We start from the raw sequence: 22,516 nt of genomic DNA on the forward strand, positions 1-22,516 counted from the left end.
TTTCCTTCTGGGATTTCAATATAGATTTACATCCGTAAACGGAATAGTTTGTGCGCGCCATAATAGAATATGTAAGTACCTATATGTATTATAATAAAATTATTACACAAAAAATACGACTGCGTCGTCCTTTCGCGATAGGTAAAGCAATCTCAGCGTGATTGCCTTACGCTGTCCGCGTCGCCCGACCCCCGCCAGTTCCCCTCCGTTTCTCTGCACAAGTACATTTGTCGCACTACTGTAGGAAATATGGTAATACTGTGGTTGTACTTCAAAAGCAACAGCAAAAATACTTTTCTCTGCCTGTAAAAAGATAGGCTTCTCAGCACTAACTCTCACATTCTCGACAGATGGCGCTATATTAAAATGTTATATCTGGTTATATCTAAAATGTATACGACCTCTTTATGGCGCATGGAGGGTAATGAATAATGATTATTATTTTCTTTGACCACACGAGTCAGGCGGCTGGAGCAAAACTAGTATTGGATGGTATAAATAATTAAAAAACCTACTTTCTCCGGTAGGGAAGTTCTAACTGTAACTGCGTGTTTCGTATAAATAATAAGGATTGTTATAAAATAAAACACCAATATGACAATACCTATAATCAATTTATTTCCATTTTCCATTTACATTTACATAATATAACGGAATGCGATATACAACAGATTTATAAGCTCCGTAATATAATTATTACTTCTCTTTACAATCATAGGTACTTATTGTGCGTCTTAAAATTAAATTCAATAATGAACTCAAAAAATAAAGCACATTATTCCGTATTTCATGTATGATTGGTTTCTATAATAATTCTAGACGTTTATTGCCTCATTCCAAAGTAATAATTATATTTCGCAGGTTACAATTTCTACTAATAAAAATAACTTTGGTTACATTTGTAACGTACTTAGAGGATGACTTGAAATCTCTCCAACACAGAACCATAGGTTCCTGTGGTAACTATACATGTTAATAGTTTTAAGCCATACACACACGAGTGAACAGTCGGATATTTAAGTACAATTAACAGCTCGTTACTAAGTTTTACGCCATAAATATAAGGGTGTATACAGATACGATAAATACGAGTGATAAAAATCACATGCATGAATAATGACAATGCGCGTTAGTTTTTCAGCGTACGCAGTTTTAGTAGGGCAACATTTGACCACTTTTTTATAACACAATTGTATTTATGTTTCCACACTTCTTGCCTAAGGCTAATTCGCATCTAGATATATTCCGTTACAAAATGCATGAAACACAAGCTTTGTTCTTCATACAATATATTGTGACATTTTTCATCGTATTTGTACCTGTACAGACAGCCCTTTCGCTAAAAACTGTTAGCATTAGATTCAACATTTATTTTTTTTGTTTTTTTTATTTATCACCAGAACAGTTTCTAAAATATTAGAGCTACTACGATATACGTCTATGTAGGTACCTACTTAACTCTGCGAATTGAAAAAATAATATATTAAAAATATATATGGCCATATTGCATATGTTTCATGTCAAATTTCACTAAAATTACACTAAATTATATAAACAAATAATATTATTAATACTGTTATTTTACACCTAGAAGCTGGTTACACTCTAAATACACGACTGATATGATATACTACTCAAATTTAAATAATAACAATAATATTAACAAGATTCTTTCCTACAGAGTGGGAAATGATTACGATACGAAAAATGTATTTGCTAGTACAGAGCCAAATTTGAATTCGTATTGCATCAAATCCTTCATCTTTGGATATTCCTTAAACAATATAATAAATACTTTATTGCTAAAGTTTTTACGAATAACAGTGCAAGCTATGGAAGTGAAAACAACTGCCGTCTATTTTTATAAAAATATAACAAATAGCTATAGAACCTTTTAGTGTTCATAAAATAAAAAGACGTTCTATAGGCCAGTAAAACATATTTTTCACAGGAGATTTACAGATAATCCAAGTTAACATCGATATAAGCTGGCAACACCAACATTGTCTATTTACGCACACCACCACAACGATTTAAGCTTTGTACTTAAATTTTAGACCTTGCAACATTATACTTACTTCGCTAGAATAAACCTTTTACACTACATTTCTTAGGATACAAGTTAAATATTTTAAGTCGTAAACTTACACTGTTTTCAAGATATAAAATCAATAAATGAAACTGGGAAAATTTCTATTATTCAGATCGTAATAATACAAATATAACGTTTGAAATGCACATTTTAATACATTCATATTGTAATGATGAAGTAAGATTTTGTTATTTAATATATTTAAAACAAAATTAAATTATAATATATTTCAATTTGCAATTATTCCTTGATATTATATGTATTGAAAGACAACTTCAAATTCGAGTAGATATATTTAAGCTTATTCGATATGCCATTCAACGATTACTATAAAATTTTATTTTATTTAAATTTACGACTATTAGCATAACTACCAATTTTTCAATTTTCACGCAATGTTATAAAGACAAGACACATTCTAGGTACAGGTCGCGTCAAGTAAAAAGAACGCTGAGGGTTAAGCTGCGCATTGGCGATTTATCGGTCTATTTGGTGTTATGAGGTGGTTGGTATAAGAATAACAAATAGGTAGTTGAGAAGCCACGATTCGCGAGCCTAGTTCAAAAATAAAATAATCGGCACATAGCTTACGTGCAAAACTCGATCCATGCGCAAACACACCCCATCACTTTCATCCAGCGTTCTTTTTACGTGACGCGTACTGTATACCTTCCATCATGTTATGAATGACAGAAGATAAATGTTCTTTGTAATAACATGAACTTTGAAACATTGGCTTTCAAATGACTAGGCTGAATTCTTCATATAGTCATAGCCATAGGATAAATACTGCGAAAATTAATATTTTAGCAACAACAATTTAATCGAGATGTATTCTTATATCTATCTTATTATAATATGAGGTATGGCAACAGTGATCGTGTACATCTAATAGTGTGACAATGGCACGATGAGAAAAAAAAAACAAATAAAAATATTCTTAATTTAAAATACCAGTGTTAATAATTTATATTGCAACATTTTACCATTGTTAAATGTCTTGTCGGTAACTATTATTATAAACATTCATATGAGGCTTCTTGAAATTATTTATTTATTATTTAATAAGCGATACATAGTTATTAAATTATATATTAAATGTGCTTGTGAATACATTTAATACAATATTTTCCAGCTATTCGTTGGTTCTCCGATTACACAATTTGCTAGACAATTCGAGAATATTTTGGGATATTCGTTAATTTACAAAACTTATTATACATATTTAGGGATGACAGAAACTATGTAAACTATGTATGTTTTTTAAGTTTAAATATATTCTTATTATATATTATATTGTTATATTCCATGCATTATTTCATTCTCATCCAAGACGATTCTGTCAATGTAAAATTTCCGGAACACCGTTTGATATTGTACAACAATAACTCAAACGAATATCTCAAATATATTCCCGACATCCGTATCTAAATATAACATTGAAAACATCCATGTTCTTATTTACATTTATAGGATTTATAATACAACACTATAGGGGGATATTGTCGAATATACATTTACCCAAAGCAGGTACTGTGAAGCCATACATGGTAACTATTTACTATTAGGAGCCCTAAATAAAATACGTCTCATGACTGACGTGAAGTCACATAATATGTTTGACACTATAGGGGTCATATACACTAAAATAATGTGATGAACCCCTTTTCATAGAATGTCATAATATGTGACTGACCCGTTCTATACATGTAATTACATAACGTAATTTAGTTATGACCCCTCACCTATGTTTTAATCAAATAATAAATTTAAAAATCTTTAATTTAAAACATAGCTAAACAAATTTAATGCTTTCTCTGTCTATCTCGAAGATAAAGACAAAGAAAGCATGAGACTAGTGTTTCTTTTCGTATAAAATTAAAATGGTGTCTATTATATTATTACTAATTTACCATATAATAAAGATTGTTAAATTATAAAATATTTGCAAATAAATTACCGGTAGGTAACTATATTTATAATATTAGTTGATTTTTGCAATTTTTTTTAACAAACCACCTAATGAACTAAACGACTTTATTCATAACTGAAAATTCGGAGAAAAAATAACCTTTCTTGATATTATATAATTCTTAATTAATTAAAATTTTAAACATATGAAAAATAATAAATAGAACAACCACAAAATAACAAAAATAAAGATCTATATTTAAAATCACTTAAATTCAACACAACATTATAAAATTAAAGATATCAGTTTGACTGTTTTTCGAGATCTAATTAACAGTGTGTTTCAATACTGATTTTAAAATGACAAAAAATATACATAAAAGAAGATGGCGAATCGGATGAATCATACGACTTGCAATACTCTTTAGTAGGTTGGGGCTGTGTAGTCGACGTTACCTGTAACAGATTTAAAAGTATGTTAGAAGTTATTTTTTTTCTAGTTGCAAAGAAAGATCTTGTATACGGACACTCATCGGTCTGTTGGTCACTGTATGACAACTGCATACGATAGGGATCATAGGGACATTTAACCCTCTATATAATATAATATAATAGGGGCACTGCTCACCTGTCTGCTGCTGCACGAACTTTTAGTTGCAGAATGATCCAGAATAAGGCCACTCACCTGTCAGTTGGTGCGCTAACGGCGTGTGATAAATCACTAGCAAGTGCACAAAGAGCGGTTCGTTGCATATCAACTGCAAAGAAAGTTCTAGAATAGTGTCACTCACCGGTCTTTTGGTGCGCGATCGGCGGGTACCCAATAGAAAGATCTAGAATAAGGACACTGCATAGTTCTAGAAAATTGACACTCACCGGTCTCCTTGTGTACGAAGCGCGGAAAACTGTACCCGAAAGAAAGATCTAGAATGAGTATACTGCAAAGAATGTTCTAGAATTGTCACTCACCGGTCTGCTGGTGCGAGAACGGCGGGTCGCTGTAGGCGGGCTGCGGGTCGGGCGCGCCCGGGTATGTGGGGAATGAACCCGGGCTGCCCACCGCGCCCTCCACCTCATAAGCTGGCGCGAACGCAGCGTCCGCACCCATACGGAACCGTTGGAACGCGAAGAACGCGCAGGCCACCTGGAATAGAATTAGTAATGGTTTGTGTAAGTTACCCAAACTTGTAAGTTAGCAACTTTAACTTATAACTAACAAACTGGTAACGTAAAATCATGCCCAGATGTTATGATTTGGAAATAGATGTGTACGTGTGTGTAAACCCTCAAACACCTAATTTCGAATTGAATGACACAAATTTAAGAACAGAAATACAAATTTAAGAAGTAGAGAGTTACGATGTTGAAGAGATTATTCGTTATTAGTAGGTAGGATGATATTGTATGCACTTTTATCAGTCGATTCCAAGAACTCTGGAATCTGTTGTTTTAGCAGCATTTGGAGCCTTGAATTTAAGAGAAATTAGTAAGGACAATCACTAGAAAGTCACAATTTTATCACGTTAACTTACCCAGGCGAAAATAGAAAAGAAGCAAAAGGCGATAGCACCCTGCATGTTGTTGGCGGTTCCTACTGGCGGGCTTTCGGTCTTTCCCCAGGCGTTGGATAGATAGCAGAAGCCGACGAAGTACAGGAATGCCCAGAACGCTGAAATATAATAAATAGCATAAAAATTTTTGTGCAATTTTACTTTTCATTGTCTTATCATTATTTGCAATCGTAGCAGAAGGAACTTTTCAAAATAAAAATGTTGTATCATTTTTCATAGAAAGTCTAAAAGTCTTGTTCCCTAGGAAAGTGTAAAATTATGCTCAATGACAAAAAAACATTGCATTTTACGTAGAGTAGTTACATATTGCATTTTACTACACATTTTACACTATTGGCATTGTGTAGTACGTGTAAATCTTGTTAAACATACGCGGTAGAGCGGAAAAATCTACCTTCGAACATACAAGTTATAGTATATTTGCCTGAGAGAAAAAAAAAAATTGGTAAAATCTTGATATAAGTTATAAGTTATTGGTGTGAAACCATGAACTTTTTACGTTGTTCCATAGTAGGCGATAAGAATTTTGAAAATTAAATAAACACCTTTACTTTTGTTGTGTTTGTTTAGCATGTTTGCCTTATTTCTTCAGATAAAACTTTTATCTACATGTATCTATCGATTTATGTGTGCATGTGTGGAATCTTTATTCATAATAAACTACGATACGTGTTACATAAAACAGCATATAAATTCAGCATCGTAAACTAAGCGTATTTTAATTTCAAGTAAATTTATATTATAGGTTACCTAGTTGTTTAACGATCGTTTCAAAACGTTATCGTATGGTTTTTAAGACCGATAACGCCGGAAGTGGGTCAAGGTGAATTTTTGTGAAAATGTCACCTTGTTCATGTATTAGGGAAACGAATAACTTTCTTTTCATTGGATCTATACAATACTGTGTATTTGGTGGGCCTGTGGGCACAATTAGGTCTACAAATTCGATCAATCAAGCTTACTTGATTGATTGAATCGGTAAAATATATGTAACTGTAGTAGTAAATGATTAATGTTACCCAATCAAAGTCAATATTTTTATTATTTATGACTATATTTTTACAAATGATGAACACGAACATAAACCTGTCAGTTTGTCTTACACCTATAACTACAATATGCATAAAAACCACAAGGTTTTGTTAAATGTTCCAACACGAAAGATACAGAGAAATTGAACCAACTGCAACGTAACGAGGCGATATTGTTCGGAAATTGTATAGGGTAAACGCAGGTATTAACGACCCCTCTAAGGCAATTTCAAAATCAACCATATTTTTTAAGTATACTGGCTCTTCTAAAGATTTATAATTTCATTTTATATGCTAGTGTTATGTATAAAAAATGTATTTATTGAAGCAAATACATTCTAATACAGGATTATCTTGTAAAAAATAATTTACAATGTGACTAAGTCGATTATTGCTATTACCGACCCATAAAAACGGCTGTGAAGCTATTAACGATTTTTATGCAGCTATTCCCGATCGTATGTGAGAGGAAGCCTTTTTCCAGCAATGGAATGTATAGAAGCTAGTGATGATGATGATTACCGATCTTAATAAAATGAAATAAAAATGCAAATATATTCGTATTTTTTTATTGTAGTTATTTTTAATAAAACAAATGAGTACTTTTTAGTAATGAACTAAATAATTATAAACTTTTAAATTAATCAACATAATACTATTAATATATGTACATATATTAAATTAAGGATTTCAAACTCTAGGATATTTCGTTATGCTATTTGATTGATTGCTTCGGCGAGTTGTGTTTTACTGAATACTTTTCGCCGCTTTTGTGGCTCCATATTTCTGGAAAAAATATACCTAATTATATGTTTTATGTTAATTTAACCTAAAAAAATATAATTTTTAATAGGCACCTATTATGTCATAAAAGTAATAAAAATATATTTGCACGCTCAATTACGAGCAGAATGTTTAAGGATCAATATTATCTGTATATACAAACATCTTTATTCTACATTCTGCAAATAAAGCAATTTGAATTTGAATTTGTAGATGAGAAACTAAACATATAATATTCGATCGGTAATAGCTTCCTATAGTTGCTATTGCCGACCCACATGGGTCGGTATTAAAGTATGTAAGTATAAACCTAAATTGTATTACCGACCCATAAAAAAAATGGTTATTTTAATTCATTTGACCATCAGACTATAAAATAGATTATAATTGATTAATGTCATACAAAATATGAACAAATGCATATTGTTTAAACAAAAAAAAAACAATGATTTACTACTGTAACTATTCGATAGGGATCCTCGAAAATATCATAACTTTGTATAAATTGACAACGCTAAAAGACACAACACTAGACAAAAAAGTTTAGTCGCTAATAGATTTTTATGAAGACTCATAGCTTAGATTTAAACTGGTCCATAAAACCACTTGTGTTAGTGTGATATAATAACATAAAAGAAAATAAAACAAAAAGTTACGTTGCTGCCATTGCCGACTTACGGGTCGTTGATACCTGCCGCGACTTAAACTGGTGAAGCTAACACCGTCCCATTTTAATTTTAAGTTTTATCGTTTCAAATTACTTTTTATTAATAAAATGTTGTAAGAAATGAAAAGTTGACACTTAAATGCATTGACATTTAGTAATATAAATTAAAGTATAGATGTAATTTGTTTGTAAATGTCTTAAAAAGATACTCACAGTACTTACCCGAAGGAACAACGGAACAGTACGACACGCCCTGCTTCCACGCTACCCCGCAGCAACTTACGCATTTTAACTCTTTTTTGCTCAGTTACTCACTCTAACGTTAAAGTATACGATGCTCAAGTAATACATTCGTGTATAACTTTGCCTACCTATAGCTAGAATAGTTCTGGAAACGTTTAAATTTCGAATTACTTTTATAGGTCGGTAATACCTTCAGATTTTCGATGGGTCGTTGATAGCTGCGTTTACGGGTAAACGCAGGTATTAACGACCCCTCTAAGGCAATTTCAAAATCAACCATATTTTTTAAGTATACTGGCTCTTCTAAAGATTTATAATTTCATTTTATATGCTAGTGTTATGTATAAAAAATGTATTTATTGAAGCAAATACATTCTAATACAGGATTATCTTGTAAAAAATAATTTACAATGTGACTAAGTCGATTATTGCTATTACCGACCCATAAAAACGGCTGTGAAGCTATTAACGATTTTTATGCAGCTATTCCCGATCGTATGTGAGAGGAAGCCTTTTTCCAGCAATGGAATGTATAGAAGCTAGTGATGATGATGATTACCGATCTTAATAAAATGAAATAAAAATGCAAATATATTCGTATTTTTTTATTGTAGTTATTTTTAATAAAACAAATGAGTACTTTTTAGTAATGAACTAAATAATTATAAACTTTTAAATTAATCAACATAATACTATTAATATATGTACATATATTAAATTAAGGATTTCAAACTCTAGGATATTTCGTTATGCTATTTGATTGATTGCTTCGGCGAGTTGTGTTTTACTGAATACTTTTCGCCGCTTTTGTGGCTCCATATTTCTGGAAAAAATATACCTAATTATATGTTTTATGTTAATTTAACCTAAAAAAATATAATTTTTAATAGGCACCTATTATGTCATAAAAGTAATAAAAATATATTTGCACGCTCAATTACGAGCAGAATGTTTAAGGATCAATATTATCTGTATATACAAACATCTTTATTCTACATTCTGCAAATAAAGCAATTTGAATTTGAATTTGTAGATGAGAAACTAAACATATAATATTCGATCGGTAATAGCTTCCTATAGTTGCTATTGCCGACCCACATGGGTCGGTATTAAAGTATGTAAGTATAAACCTAAATTGTATTACCGACCCATAAAAAAAATGGTTATTTTAATTCATTTGACCATCAGACTATAAAATAGATTATAATTGATTAATGTCATACAAAATATGAACAAATGCATATTGTTTAAACAAAAAAAAAACAATGATTTACTACTGTAACTATTCGATAGGGATCCTCGAAAATATCATAACTTTGTATAAATTGACAACGCTAAAAGACACAACACTAGACAAAAAAGTTTAGTCGCTAATAGATTTTTATGAAGACTCATAGCTTAGATTTAAACTGGTCCATAAAACCACTTGTGTTAGTGTGATATAATAACATAAAAGAAAATAAAACAAAAAGTTACGTTGCTGCCATTGCCGACTTACGGGTCGTTGATACCTGCCGCGACTTAAACTGGTGAAGCTAACACCGTCCCATTTTAATTTTAAGTTTTATCGTTTCAAATTACTTTTTATTAATAAAATGTTGTAAGAAATGAAAAGTTGACACTTAAATGCATTGACATTTAGTAATATAAATTAAAGTATAGATGTAATTTGTTTGTAAATGTCTTAAAAAGATACTCACAGTACTTACCCGAAGGAACAACGGAACAGTACGACACGCCCTGCTTCCACGCTACCCCGCAGCAACTTACGCATTTTAACTCTTTTTTGCTCAGTTACTCACTCTAACGTTAAAGTATACGATGCTCAAGTAGGTAATACATTCGTGTATAACTTTGCCTACCTATAGCTAGAATAGTTCTGGAAACGTTTAAATTTCGAATTACTTTTATAGGTCGGTAATACCTTCAGATTTTCGATGGGTCGTTGATAGCTGCGTTTACCTTAGGCTGTGATTTAACGATTCTAAACTTCGATGTTCTTCTTTTACTAAATTACACACTTTATTACACATAAAGTCTATAGAACAGGACAATACAATTTCAAAGCGACGTATACGTTTAAGGAAATCAATTAATCTAATTGATATTCATAATGTTTGATGATGTCATGCAGCATGCTTCAGTATTCAGTATTCACATATCTACCTAGTACAGAAAAACATTTAGCTCGTCATATTCAAAGTGTAGCAAGATTATAGAGCCACTTTTATTTATTTATTATGAACTAGCTTTCCACCCGCAGCTTCGCCCGCGCATTCAAAGAAAAACCCGCATATTTTTTGCGTTCCCGTGGGATTTCCGGGATGGCGTCATTTTCCCGGGATAAAAAGTAGCCTATGTCCTTTCTCGGGTATCAAAATATCTCCATACCAAATTTCATGAAAATTGGATCAGTAGTTTAGGCGTGATTGAGTAACAGACAGACAGACATAGTTACCTACTTTCGCATATTTATAATATTAGTATGGATAAATGAGAATTACAGAGAACTGTATATAATTATTTAATATTTAGATAAATTACAAACTTAATTATGTGTTATCACGATTTGAAATTTGCGCTTACGTGATTCAATATGTATAACTTAAATAAGTTATACCTATTTCAATAATAGAAAACATGTAAATCATAATATATGTAACGATACCCTGATTGGCTATTTAGCCAATAAAATATATTCAGTTAACATCATATGCAATGGCGCTGTAAAAATAGCTCCACCATTAGAACATTTTGGGAGAAACTGTTCACATTTCGAGATTTAATTAATATCCTAAATATATAGCCAATTTATTTATATATTATTTATTTATTTAAAATTATAAGATTATAATAGCACCGGCAAAGTAATAATTTGTAATATAAGGTAATTAATAATATTTAGTGACGATACAACTACGTAGCTATCTCTAGTTTGGCTAATGTACCAATTTAACTTAATTTTGACCTGTACGTGCAAGTTCATAAAAGAAGTTGGATACTATTGATTTTCCGTTCCACATAATAATATAAAATCCATATAAAACTAAACCAGTAATCACACCTCTTAATGGGGACAAATAAATAAATAATGCGTGATTGTCAATTTATTTTTATGAATGGCGTGACCCTATTGCGTCTTATTACCTGCCGTCAATGATTGAATTAAGGTCAGTGAATATTGAGTTTTAGGAAACCTGCTCATATGTGAACTGACACTTGTTAAACTCACCTATTTGTTAAACTTTAAAAAGCTATATAGGTGCATCAATTAAATTGATGGCTTTTTAATGAACTCATAAATTAAAAATGACTCATTGGTAAAGAAGTAATAAAAGTAACTGTAGAGTCTAGAAGATGGGAGATCCCTGGAGGCTGGAAGTTGGCATAACATTGGGTGCTACAAGGAATTCATTGGCAGTTCGAAATTTTTTACCATGTCATGATTTAATTTAATACTTAGTCGTATTTAACAAAATGTCTTATCAATTTTGGCAAACTATTGGAAATATAGACTGGGCAAACCATGACACAGAAATGGGGGACATCTGATTTAATATTAGATCCAAGTCAAAAGACGGGTCAAATCAGCATGGAATAGCAGAATATTCAAATAGATATGATCGTAGCTTTATCATAATTCGTTTACAGATTAAATTACGTTTTCAAATATAAGTAAGGTCACAGTAAGTATGGTCTTTTGTTCCTTCAGGTATAGCCTATAACGTAAACGTAACTAATATTACAAAAATACAAAGCGAAGTGTTTCCTTGAACGCGCTTCATTCACCTCAAGAAATACTGGCAGAATTTAAATATTATTTTTGTCTTGGATTGTTCTTAGGCGCTACGACCAATAGGAGCAGAGTAGCAATAAAAAAATATTAATTTTGAGAGCAACCGAAGTTGCGTTTTCAGCTAGTCTTACATAAATGTCAAGATTGCTAAAGTAAATAAAGTTCGAAGTAAATAAAATACGACTGTCCTACACGACCACACAAATTAAAGCCCAGCAGGCAACAACACATCCTCACATTTGCCCTTTCTGTAATTGAAGGAGGTTTGACTTATACTAACTATAATGTATGATAAACTAACTATAATGTAGGTATGTGTGACGTTAGGAGTTATTTTGTAGTTTTATAGCTAAATTACAAACTAATATTAGGTACTATAATGTTTTATGGGGACAAGGTTACAACTGATATACTTATAGACAAATTTATTGGAAAAAATAAGTTTCTCTATATTGCAGAGTACTTCTATCTATACATATAATAAATCTGTAGAAGGGTCAATTCTGTACATTGAAAATACCAGGGGGTGTTACTGGATCGATACCAAACCCAAATATGTGATTAAAAAAATTTTTGTCTGTCTGTCTGTCTGTCTGTCTGTCTGTCTGTCTGTATGTGAAGGCATCACGTGAAAACTAACGGTTCGATTTCGATGAAACTTGGTATAATTATACCTTATTATCCTGGGCGTAAAATAGGATACTTTTTATCCTGGAAAAATACGTAGAAAAAAATTAATCTTAACTTTTCAGTTTTATAGACGTTGTTCTGTAGAACCGCGAACACACGTTGCGTATTATTATAGGCCTAGCCGTATTTGGGTCCAATAGATATTTATAAGATGTTTAATTGTCAGAGTTACTCAAAATGGAGAAATAAACCATCCACGCGCAAGACCGACATCCGCGCGGACGGAGTCGCGGGCGGAAGCTAGTACATATAATAAATCTGTAGAAGGGTCAAATTATTCTGTACATTGAAAATATTGAAAAAATAAATACCAGGGGGTGTTACTGGATCGATACCAAACCCAAATATGTGATAAAAAAAATTTTTGTCTGTCTGTCTGTCTGTCTGTATGTGAAGGCATCACGTGAAAACTTACGGTTCGATTTCGATGAAACTTGGTATAATTATACCTTATTATCCTAGGCGTAAAATAGGATACTTTCTATCCTGGAAAAATACGTAGAAAAAAAAATCTTAATTTTTCAGTTTTATCCATAGACGTTGTTCTGTAGAACCGCGTACACACGTTGCGTATTATTATAGGCCTAGCCGTATTTGGGTCCAATAGATATTAATTATAAGATGTCATTGTCAGAGTTACTCAAAATGCTGAAATAAACCATCCACGCCAAGACCGACAACCGCGCGGACGGAGTCGCGGGCGGAAGCTAGTCTATACATATAATAATATATAATAAATGTAATTTGAGGAAAGATCCTTAAAAGGATTTAATAACAGCTTAATTAATAGTTAAGCTTTTAAAAACACCATGATAAACGATTAATTAAGTTGTATTACTTATATTCGTTTATTTAGTTTATGGTTATAAATGCAATGTAGAGCAAATAAAAAGTGACATCACTTCCTGACTTAAATGGTTCCAAATAAAAATATTGTTTGTGTTAATAAACTCAGCAAATGCTAAATGCTCAATTTTGTTCCTAATTCAAGAAATACAACTCTGACCATAAAAAAATATAAAAATAACTCTATTTTCTTCAAGATTACAACATACAATAAAAGAGCGTGTGTGCCGAGCACACGCGTCAGAAGTGAAATTTCATTGACAAGATTTAATGATCATCGCCTTACTCTATGAGGCGATCTTGAAATTTTACTCTCGACGCACCTAAAGAAGTTTCGCTTCAAAAATTGAATAACCAATATAAAAAAAAAGAAGTACAAAATACGTACCTGAGAAGCCCATATCAGCCAGTACATAATGCTTCCTGGTTTTCACAGAGGACATCTGCTCAAACAGATATTCTCCAGCTATGAAAAACACAGATGCAATAAATGCTATCACAGAGATTCCAACTCCATAGTTGCAAGCATTCGTGTCATTGTTGTAGACACAGTACTCCAGATTGTCTGCTTTGCTGACATACCAGCCCTTGGCTGATATACAGCCCATCACAATCACACTGAATAGCTGTAGGAAGGAAATATATAAACTTAGTGTCTAAATAGAAATTTTCTTGGATACTCCTTGTTGATTGAACAATATGCTCCAAAGAAACATTTCTTCAATTGTTTTATAAATGCCAGTATTAAAATAAGGCATGACTTCTATCCTTTAGAAAATGCAAATACTGCAATATCATATGCATAATTTATTATACTTATACCACTAAATCATGAAAAATTATTTAAAGTATAAGATATCCTCTATAAAATACTTGCATACTTAGTATTAAAGTGTCATAAATATATTAAATTATACAATTTATATTGATAGAGAAAGGACTCTACATGGAAATGGCTATAAGTAACAGCTGCATTTTACTTCTGTTTCATTGATTGATTTTATTGTAGTTGGTCTACCACACCTTATTCATTTATATTATATCCACAAAAATCAATTCAGAACTCAAATCTCAACATTTTAATCACTAAACTAAAGAGCACTCTATCAGTAGAAAAACATTCTAATTATTTCTCTATAACAACTTAATTTGAAGTGACCTTATTGCAAAAAAGTATTTTTGTAACTTAACATAGGACTTAACATTTATTAATGGTGAACAAGATTGTATTACTGCATCTTGGGACTTTATTATAAGGATTGTAAATAAGAAACTGTAAACTTTAACTGAAACCATAGATTATTTACATATAAATTTTTACATTAATATCTTATATAGATTTCAAAATATTTATTTCCCAGACTTGGCTATTACTAGAACACAAATATACATACACACATTACTTGAAAAATATTTAAATGATATTATTTAGATTTTGGGAGACAAGAAATAATAATTAGGTTGGTTAGTTGGTATGTAGAGCTTTCAGGTGCATCAATATTTTAAGCCAAGAATTACCTATCTTATGTCAAACTTTAATTTTCAGACACGACATCGAATAAATTTTATTTGATTTTGATACAAATGTGTAAGTTATATCATCTATGTACCTACCTACTTAGTTGATTTTATGCATTGAATTTTCAATGTCACAAATTAATTACCTTCGCATTTCATGATATAAGGTTTTAACGATGTCTTTAAATTTAGCTACAACATAAATATAATAAAACACTCTACATTTATAATGCGTTTTTTCGTAAAAATAAATGTTTGCAGAAAATTTAAATTTACAATTTTATGTAGAGATTCTTGTTTCAGCTAGCATTAATTGTAACAGTTTCAATATCTCTAAGCTCTACATCATTGTTCATCTACTACATAATATAGTATGGATTTACGGTAACATTCAGAGTAATCTCTTACCCAACACACCGCCCTGACGATTACAGTGGGCTTTTGGACAAAAGCTTGAGGATCGAAGGCACCTCCAGCCTTTCCACCACCATAGGCGCCCGAAGTATCCATTTTTACAAATTTTAAATAATTTTACAAAGCGCACTTTCCAACCTTGCGGCTCACCAACGTCTATGACCTCGCAAACTGAATCTTTATCTACGAATTGTTATCGATCGCGCAGCGCAGGCCGCAGACTCAGAGCCGCACAATAAACAGGGGAAACTTGAGACTTCATTTACTATGGACTGGGGAAATATGCCAGCGCCATCTGTTGTTATAGCCGGTGTACTAAAATTGCAGCTTGTTTTGTATGTAATACTTGTATACGTAGTATATTATTATTAGTCTGTGGTAATACTATGTTGTATAGCTCCTTGTGTCCTGTATAGATTTACTAACTGGATTTACTATACTAAAAGCAGTATATTACTATTAGTCTGTGCTAAAAGTAGTTCATAGGTTCAAGTGTTTCAATTAAATACTATTTATTTCAGTCTCTAGCCAATTACCTGTTGTTTAAAATAGAAATAAATTGAATGAAGCGAGTTAATTCAAAGTAAATTTGATTTGATTTTAATTATATTATGATGGAATGTAAAACTATTAACATGATAATGAGGTCATATATTATACAGATGTTTCACGATGAACATTTTATTGCATAGAATACCTAATAGATGTCGCTAGTGGCTTAAAATTATGTCAAGTGCGAAATTAAAATCACGTATTTGGCAATTTTCTTCTGAAAGTTGCCATTACTTGAGGTCATGAAATAATGTTTTTCAGTATTTCTTAATAATCCTAGATGTAATACAAAAAATATTAGTTACGTATCACAGATAATTTATTACTATACAAGTATTATGCCTCCTCCACACTACTCGCGAAGTTGAACGAGGTTAGACGAATAGAATAATGTAGAGAGGCACTTCGGCTTACTTCGTCCAACTTTACCTCGCCTCGGCCGACTTCCGTTTGTTGTCGGTTTTTGCGCCCGAGTCAAAGGGCACGAAGTTACCTGAAGTTCGTTCTGAATATGAACGTATGCGCTCCTCGCGAAGTTGAACGAGTGTGTAGTGTAGCACCGCGGACTTCAGTCAACTTCGGCCGAGTACTTCGCCGAGGAACTTCGCGAGTAGTGTGGAGGAGGCATTAGTTTTATCGGTTGGTATTGGTTTAATGGAATATTTTTTGTAAGGAAATGGTTTCCTCTAGCACGACTGTCTTTTTACCATACATTTTCACACATTTATCGAATATCAGTGTTCATTGCATTAGGTACCGAAATAGTAAAAAGTAGGTACTTAAGTACTCACTCAATTATAATTTAAAATTGAAGATTGATTGAAGTAACTACCTAGTCTTTTTTATATAATTTACCATAAGCTTATTTAAAGTAAAGCTTAAATGGAATCCGTAATTAAGACGATTAGATCTAATAAGAACGAGAAATTATAGAGTATAGAGCAGATTAAAGAAAGTTCTCCAAAATAACCTAATCTTCCGGGAAGGAAGGATCAACTTAATTAAATGGTACTTACAATTTCTAATTTCGGTTATTTCGGCCAGCTATAATTGTCGGCTTAATAATAATTTGGGAATGCGGTGTTGAATAAAACAAACTTTGAATGTTACAAATATTTATTCAATTAATAATTGAATTATAAAATAAGAGACAGCTGTTCAGTAAAGAATAATTCATTATAATATAAAACTAAAATGTAAACTATTATAAACTATTATACATGAAATAATAAGGCCGCCACTCAGTAAATTTTGACTAGGAAGTTCAATGATCATTAAATAAAAATACATGGGATCCTAAATTTATTTCATATTTGCCAAAAGTCTAGCACCTTTCTATGAATATAAGTGACGGCTCATTACAGATAGGTATACAAAATGTCTAAATACGAATTGTTAGGTATCAAAGGATGTAGAAACACTGATTCTATTATTTACAGTACAAAGCTAATAAAAATATGCGCTACATTCGATTGCTAAATTATATAACTGGCAATACATTGAGACAATGAACAAATAAACAGGTCAATATTTTATTGTGTTTATAATTATTATTATTTATATGAACACTGCCTCAATGTATAACCATAAACTGTAGATCATTCTTTCTCTTTTCGGCATCTATGCGTATAAAATTACAAATATTGTTTTTTATCTTTGAAATTAAACATTCTTTGAATTATATACATCTAGGTGTGTTATCGTTATAATATAAAGGGTTAGAAATACAGTCACAAATGTACATACAGAATATTTTATGGCATCTCAGTATCACGTTAAGCCATTATCTGTTATACATAAGAGATCATGATTATTATTCAGAATGTAAAAAATGTTAATTATAACAGAAAATAATTTTGTTTATTAAATGGTATGGGAATATCAATAGCAAGCGAAAATACCGCGAAAGCAGTGAATTATTTTCTTAGCATTTTAATATTTTGTACGTTATCTGTGCCCACACAGATTATCATTAATTAGCAATGGATACGGTTAGATATCCAATTAAATGATTGTTTAAACGAATTTATATAACATACAACGCTATAATATAATAACGTAGTACAGATGAAGGTCCTATTTTACATTCACTGATGAAATTCTACATTCCACACTATAATCTAGAGCTACCATTTTGTATAAATTCTAACTAATCACCTAGGTAAGTTATATCAAGTATTCTACAATTTTATTGTACATGGAAAACTAGCTACTGGATATATTTTATCTATGACATAATTTAAGTAAAATTATTTACAAAAATAGCCATTTATCTGCTTCTGAACCCGACTACAATTATTTTTATTCCACCAGACACAAAAGAAAACCACAGATAATGCTTAAATAAGGAACTACATAACATTTATAAATAAAACATAATAATGTTAATTACATAAAACACCGATTCAAAACATAAATACGCATGAACGTTTTGACAAATACACAAATCTACGTGTACATACAATATTACATACATTGAATGTTGGAAGTTTTATGGCGCATGTTACATGATATGATTAAAACAGTTTGTCCATAGACAAATATTTTATACCTCTTGAAGGTATTTAAGTCTTATTAAAAGAGCATGCGATGGAGGCAGTGATCGCAAAATAGTTTACGCAACCTTTCAAACCAAACGCAAGCTGAATGCAAATGACAAAGCATATAAGCCCGGCGTGATTTGAAATTAACTTTTATTGCTTTTAATTCGCTTGAATTGCAACTGGCAACATTGTCACGAAAATAGATAACATCAACTACTGCCAAACGAAACGAGTACCGATCATAGAGCTCTTTGGAATTTATAAGTAATTTATTCGAGTACGTTTCACTATAGCGCACTAAATTTTAGGAATCAGTCAGGCCTTGGCGTTTCTCTTCTTCCAGCATGGCGTCGAGTTCGTCCGTGAGGTTCGCTAGCATGTTGCCGATGTCGTTTAGGACATCTACGGGTTCTGTGCTTTTCTCATCTTTATGTTCTGGTAAATGTATTGGTTTGTCTGTGGGTGGTCTGGGAGGGAGACTGGCGAGTCCGATGGTAGTTCTGCCGTAGTCTGTGTGCGGTCGACCGGCGATTTGCCCGCGGTTCTGCTTTATCGTCCCCGCGTTTTCGTTCGCGAATGGAATGCTGTCTGACTCCGTGCTGGAACTCGACTGGAAATAGATGTGTAGTTTAATAAGATATTATTTTAAGTTTGACTATTCTATGGTACAACTATATTATGACATGGTATATTTTTATTTTGATAATAATATATCTAAGTAATAAGTATACGGATGTTATAGCAAAGTAAACAGAATTTAAGTTTTGGCGATATTGATAATATTATGTGAATGATAAAATATGAACATACTGTTTAAAATTTCTACAGACTCTAGTTATATCAAATTTTTTTTTATCTAATATCTAGTTAAGAACTAGATTGACATTGCATAAAAAAGATACATAATTTAATTACAAAATTACCTTAAAACTAGCATCCGAGCCGGTCCTCATCTTGTCATCTTCATACCGCCTCGGCGGCGAAGACGGCGCAGGCGGCGGTGGTAATAGCCCCGTGCTGTCCAGAGATACGCTGAGAGAGTCCGAGCTCGGGTACGCGGGCAGACTCAGCGGGAGACTCTTCTCCGGGTGTATTTCCACCGTGGTCTGGCCGAAGCGAGTGAACGGCGCGTACTGGGAGCTCTGCCGCTTTGGAGGTTCTGGTGGCGGCTTGCGGGCCACGTGCGGGCTTGCTCCATACGCGACGCGCTGTAGCCGGGCAGAATACGCAATCTCGTCATATGTGTAGTCTGGCGACTTGTCTCTGTACGCGGGTGTCGCTTGTATCTTGGCGACAGGACGAGGTCTGACTAAACCTCTAGGTCGGGGTAATGTTCCTCCCCCTTCGTATGAGCTGTCGTTTGTTGGCGTTATGTCCCCGTCGTCGTATGATCGTCGCCATTGCCCGCCGTAATAGAAGCCCGCTTCCGGCGAGAATGTTGTATGCGACGTCCGCTCGGACGGGTCTTCTAAGCTTTCCAACGATTTCCCGCGCGGATGGCGTATCTGTTAATGATTTATATGTAAGAATAATGTCTGATAGACTATAGAGAGGCTATCGAGTCAATCGTTATCAAATTACACAAATTGCAGCTGTATTATTTACATTACTTAAACCATGCTATTCTTCAAAATTTACATATTACATATTAAGTTTAATACGAAATAAATATTAATACGACAATTAATCGTTTTAACTCATTAAAGTTTTAGGTAAAATTAAAAATTGTTAAAGAATCAATCCATGCTAATTTGTTACGTGTTAATTTAAAGTTTATAAAAATACATAGATACGCTATAACTATCTAATATCTACCGTGCAGGCTTAACCTAGGTCAAGAGTAAAACTTCACACACACATCGAAAACATTGCAATTCAAGACTGGTGCACATAAAAGCCGAGTGCTTAGGGTGCGTTCATACTGACGACTTGTGCCAAAGGAAGACTCATACCTGGATGGGGACCAAGTCAGTGCCACATAGGGGCGTTTGCAGAGCGTCAAAGTTTAGATCGGGGGGTTTATGGTAACTCCTTGCGTGTCTCTCCCAATGCTGGTATTGCTCGCTCGGATATAAATCCTTTTAGGTCCAATGTGCGGTTTGTGTTTGGAAAAAGAAAAGAAAACAAAACATTCACATGCTGCTTCGGGCTAGTGGTATGAGGTGGATGCAGCGAACGACAGGTGATGTGGGATACAACCTTGCGACGCAACAGAGTTTGACTAAAAACTCAATCATATCTTAGTTAAAAACGACTTATTTTAGAAGTACTGTCTAATTTGTATTTCATATTTCTATTAATAGCGTCTAAACGTACGAGAATTATCTTTTAATAGTCATAATAAATAAAAAAATAATAAAGGTAAATTTAGTGTCGCAAGGCTGTAGAAACAGCGTCGATAATGGCGATGGACATTTAGACGTCTATAGGTCTAAGCGAAATGAAAACGAAGAACGCAGCGGGAAAATTTTAAATTTCGCATCTGGTAACACCAAGCTGTCAAAACCAATTCGTCCAAGAATGAACGACATTTTCCCATAACGTCGACATCTTTTGCAAATAATTATATGCTGCACATTATATAGACGATTATTAATAAGTATATAATGTTATATATTGATTACTTGCTATTGGTTAACAGAAGCTGTACTAAAACGCTTTAGTTAATTAAGCGTAGTTAGTTTAGTAGGTAAATATTTGGGTAAATATAAGTGAAGAAAGAAAACATTATTTAAAAGTTCTATTTAGATTTTAGAAATGTTAAGGCTAAATAAATGATAATAGATTTGCTATTCTAAAATGAACATGAAAAATGATTGGTGTTAATGGGTGAACTTAAAAAATAAAATAAAATTATAAAAGAAAATCTTGTAGAATTTAATATATTTTGAAAGAAAGGCTTTGGAGAACTATTTTTAACTTGAGAGTAGATAAAACTCTAATCACTATTGTTTATTACTGCAAACTTTTATAACAGCAAGCATACATTTAAACAATTATTAATTAATTCAAATTTGATCAATTCAAAATGATCATTGTCTTGTAAAAGTGTCATTGCCATACACAAAAAAGGGTTGCCATTATAAAAATCACAGACAATAATTAAATCTATGGCTAGACCTATGACATGACTACAACACATTAAGTGGCAACACTGCTATATTATAAACTGACCTGTCCGGGTTGTAGCCGTGTGAAATCCAGGGACCCTTGGCTGCTGATGCTTCGCTTGCCGGCTCTAATATCCTTAACTCTTTTTATGGCCAACAGTATTTTCTTTTGGTGGCCGAGCCTTACTATACCCATGTCTTCTAAGTCCTGTAAATGATTGTATTGTTTGCTGATTTCAAGGCTTAATAGGAGATATGTACTTAAAATTCCAAGAAATAATATTGCAAAGTTCCGATAAAAATGAAGTGCTTAATCTTATAAAAAGTTTCTATTTGATGTAATTAAGTCATTTGATAAGAAAAATACCATAGGAATTTTATTGTATCACAGCATATCATACTTTTGATTCAGTTTGATCAATAATTATGTTGATGAATTTTTGTATTCTCTTTGTATGTCTTTAATTAGTGTAAACAATTGTTGGCTATCCTTTGTAATAAATAAATGAAATGAATGAATGACTAAAAAAATGGCGCAAATTCTTTATAATGTTGACACAGATAATGTAAACCCTATAGTGACATGATAACAAAAAAACGACGTGTGGCACTCGGGGACTGCCGCGGTAAAGCTATTGCATGCTATGCCTTCAAGCCACACCTCCACCCGTCGGAGTGGGGAGCGTGAGGTTTTTTCGTTACGGAATTTCTCGATTCGGTCCCCGCGCTCAAGGCCCGCGATAGAAGCT

The 22,516-nt window shown here is 32.6% G+C and overlaps 2 protein-coding genes across 5 annotated transcripts in view; both read right to left on the minus strand.

The window, feature by feature from the left end:
- Window positions 1-595: 595 nt before the first annotated feature.
- On the minus strand, window positions 596-15,782 carry LOC123695570 (synaptogyrin). The gene is made up of 5 exons (XM_045641459.1): window positions 15,557-15,782; window positions 14,019-14,256; window positions 5,536-5,672; window positions 4,973-5,147; window positions 596-4,459 (listed from the first exon to the last, which is right to left on the minus strand). The coding sequence occupies exons 1-5, from the start codon at window positions 15,656-15,658 to the stop codon at window positions 4,428-4,430; spliced, it is 684 nt and encodes a 227-aa protein (XP_045497415.1). The 5' UTR covers window positions 15,659-15,782; the 3' UTR covers window positions 596-4,427.
- A 1,541-nt stretch (window positions 15,783-17,323) lies between these two features.
- Window positions 17,324-22,516, minus strand: part of LOC123695739 (caskin-2) — a 204,404-nt gene continuing 199,211 nt past the window's right edge. For 3 of the 4 annotated variants that reach the window (XM_045641660.1, XM_045641656.1, XM_045641659.1), the window contains 4 exons: window positions 21,832-21,975; window positions 20,610-20,735; window positions 19,581-20,162; window positions 17,324-19,267 (listed from right to left, as the gene is read on the minus strand). In XM_045641660.1, the coding sequence (XP_045497616.1) occupies window positions 18,962-19,267; window positions 19,581-20,162; window positions 20,610-20,735; window positions 21,832-21,975 (1,158 nt within the window). In that variant the 3' untranslated portion in view covers window positions 17,324-18,961. The remainder of the gene's footprint in view (window positions 19,268-19,580; window positions 20,163-20,609; window positions 20,736-21,831; window positions 21,976-22,516) is intronic. The other variant, XM_045641657.1, reaches the window with a different exon arrangement.

This window comes from Colias croceus, chromosome 11, assembly GCF_905220415.1.
Source record: "Colias croceus chromosome 11, ilColCroc2.1".
NCBI classification, from domain to species: Eukaryota; Metazoa; Arthropoda; class Insecta; order Lepidoptera; family Pieridae; genus Colias; species Colias croceus.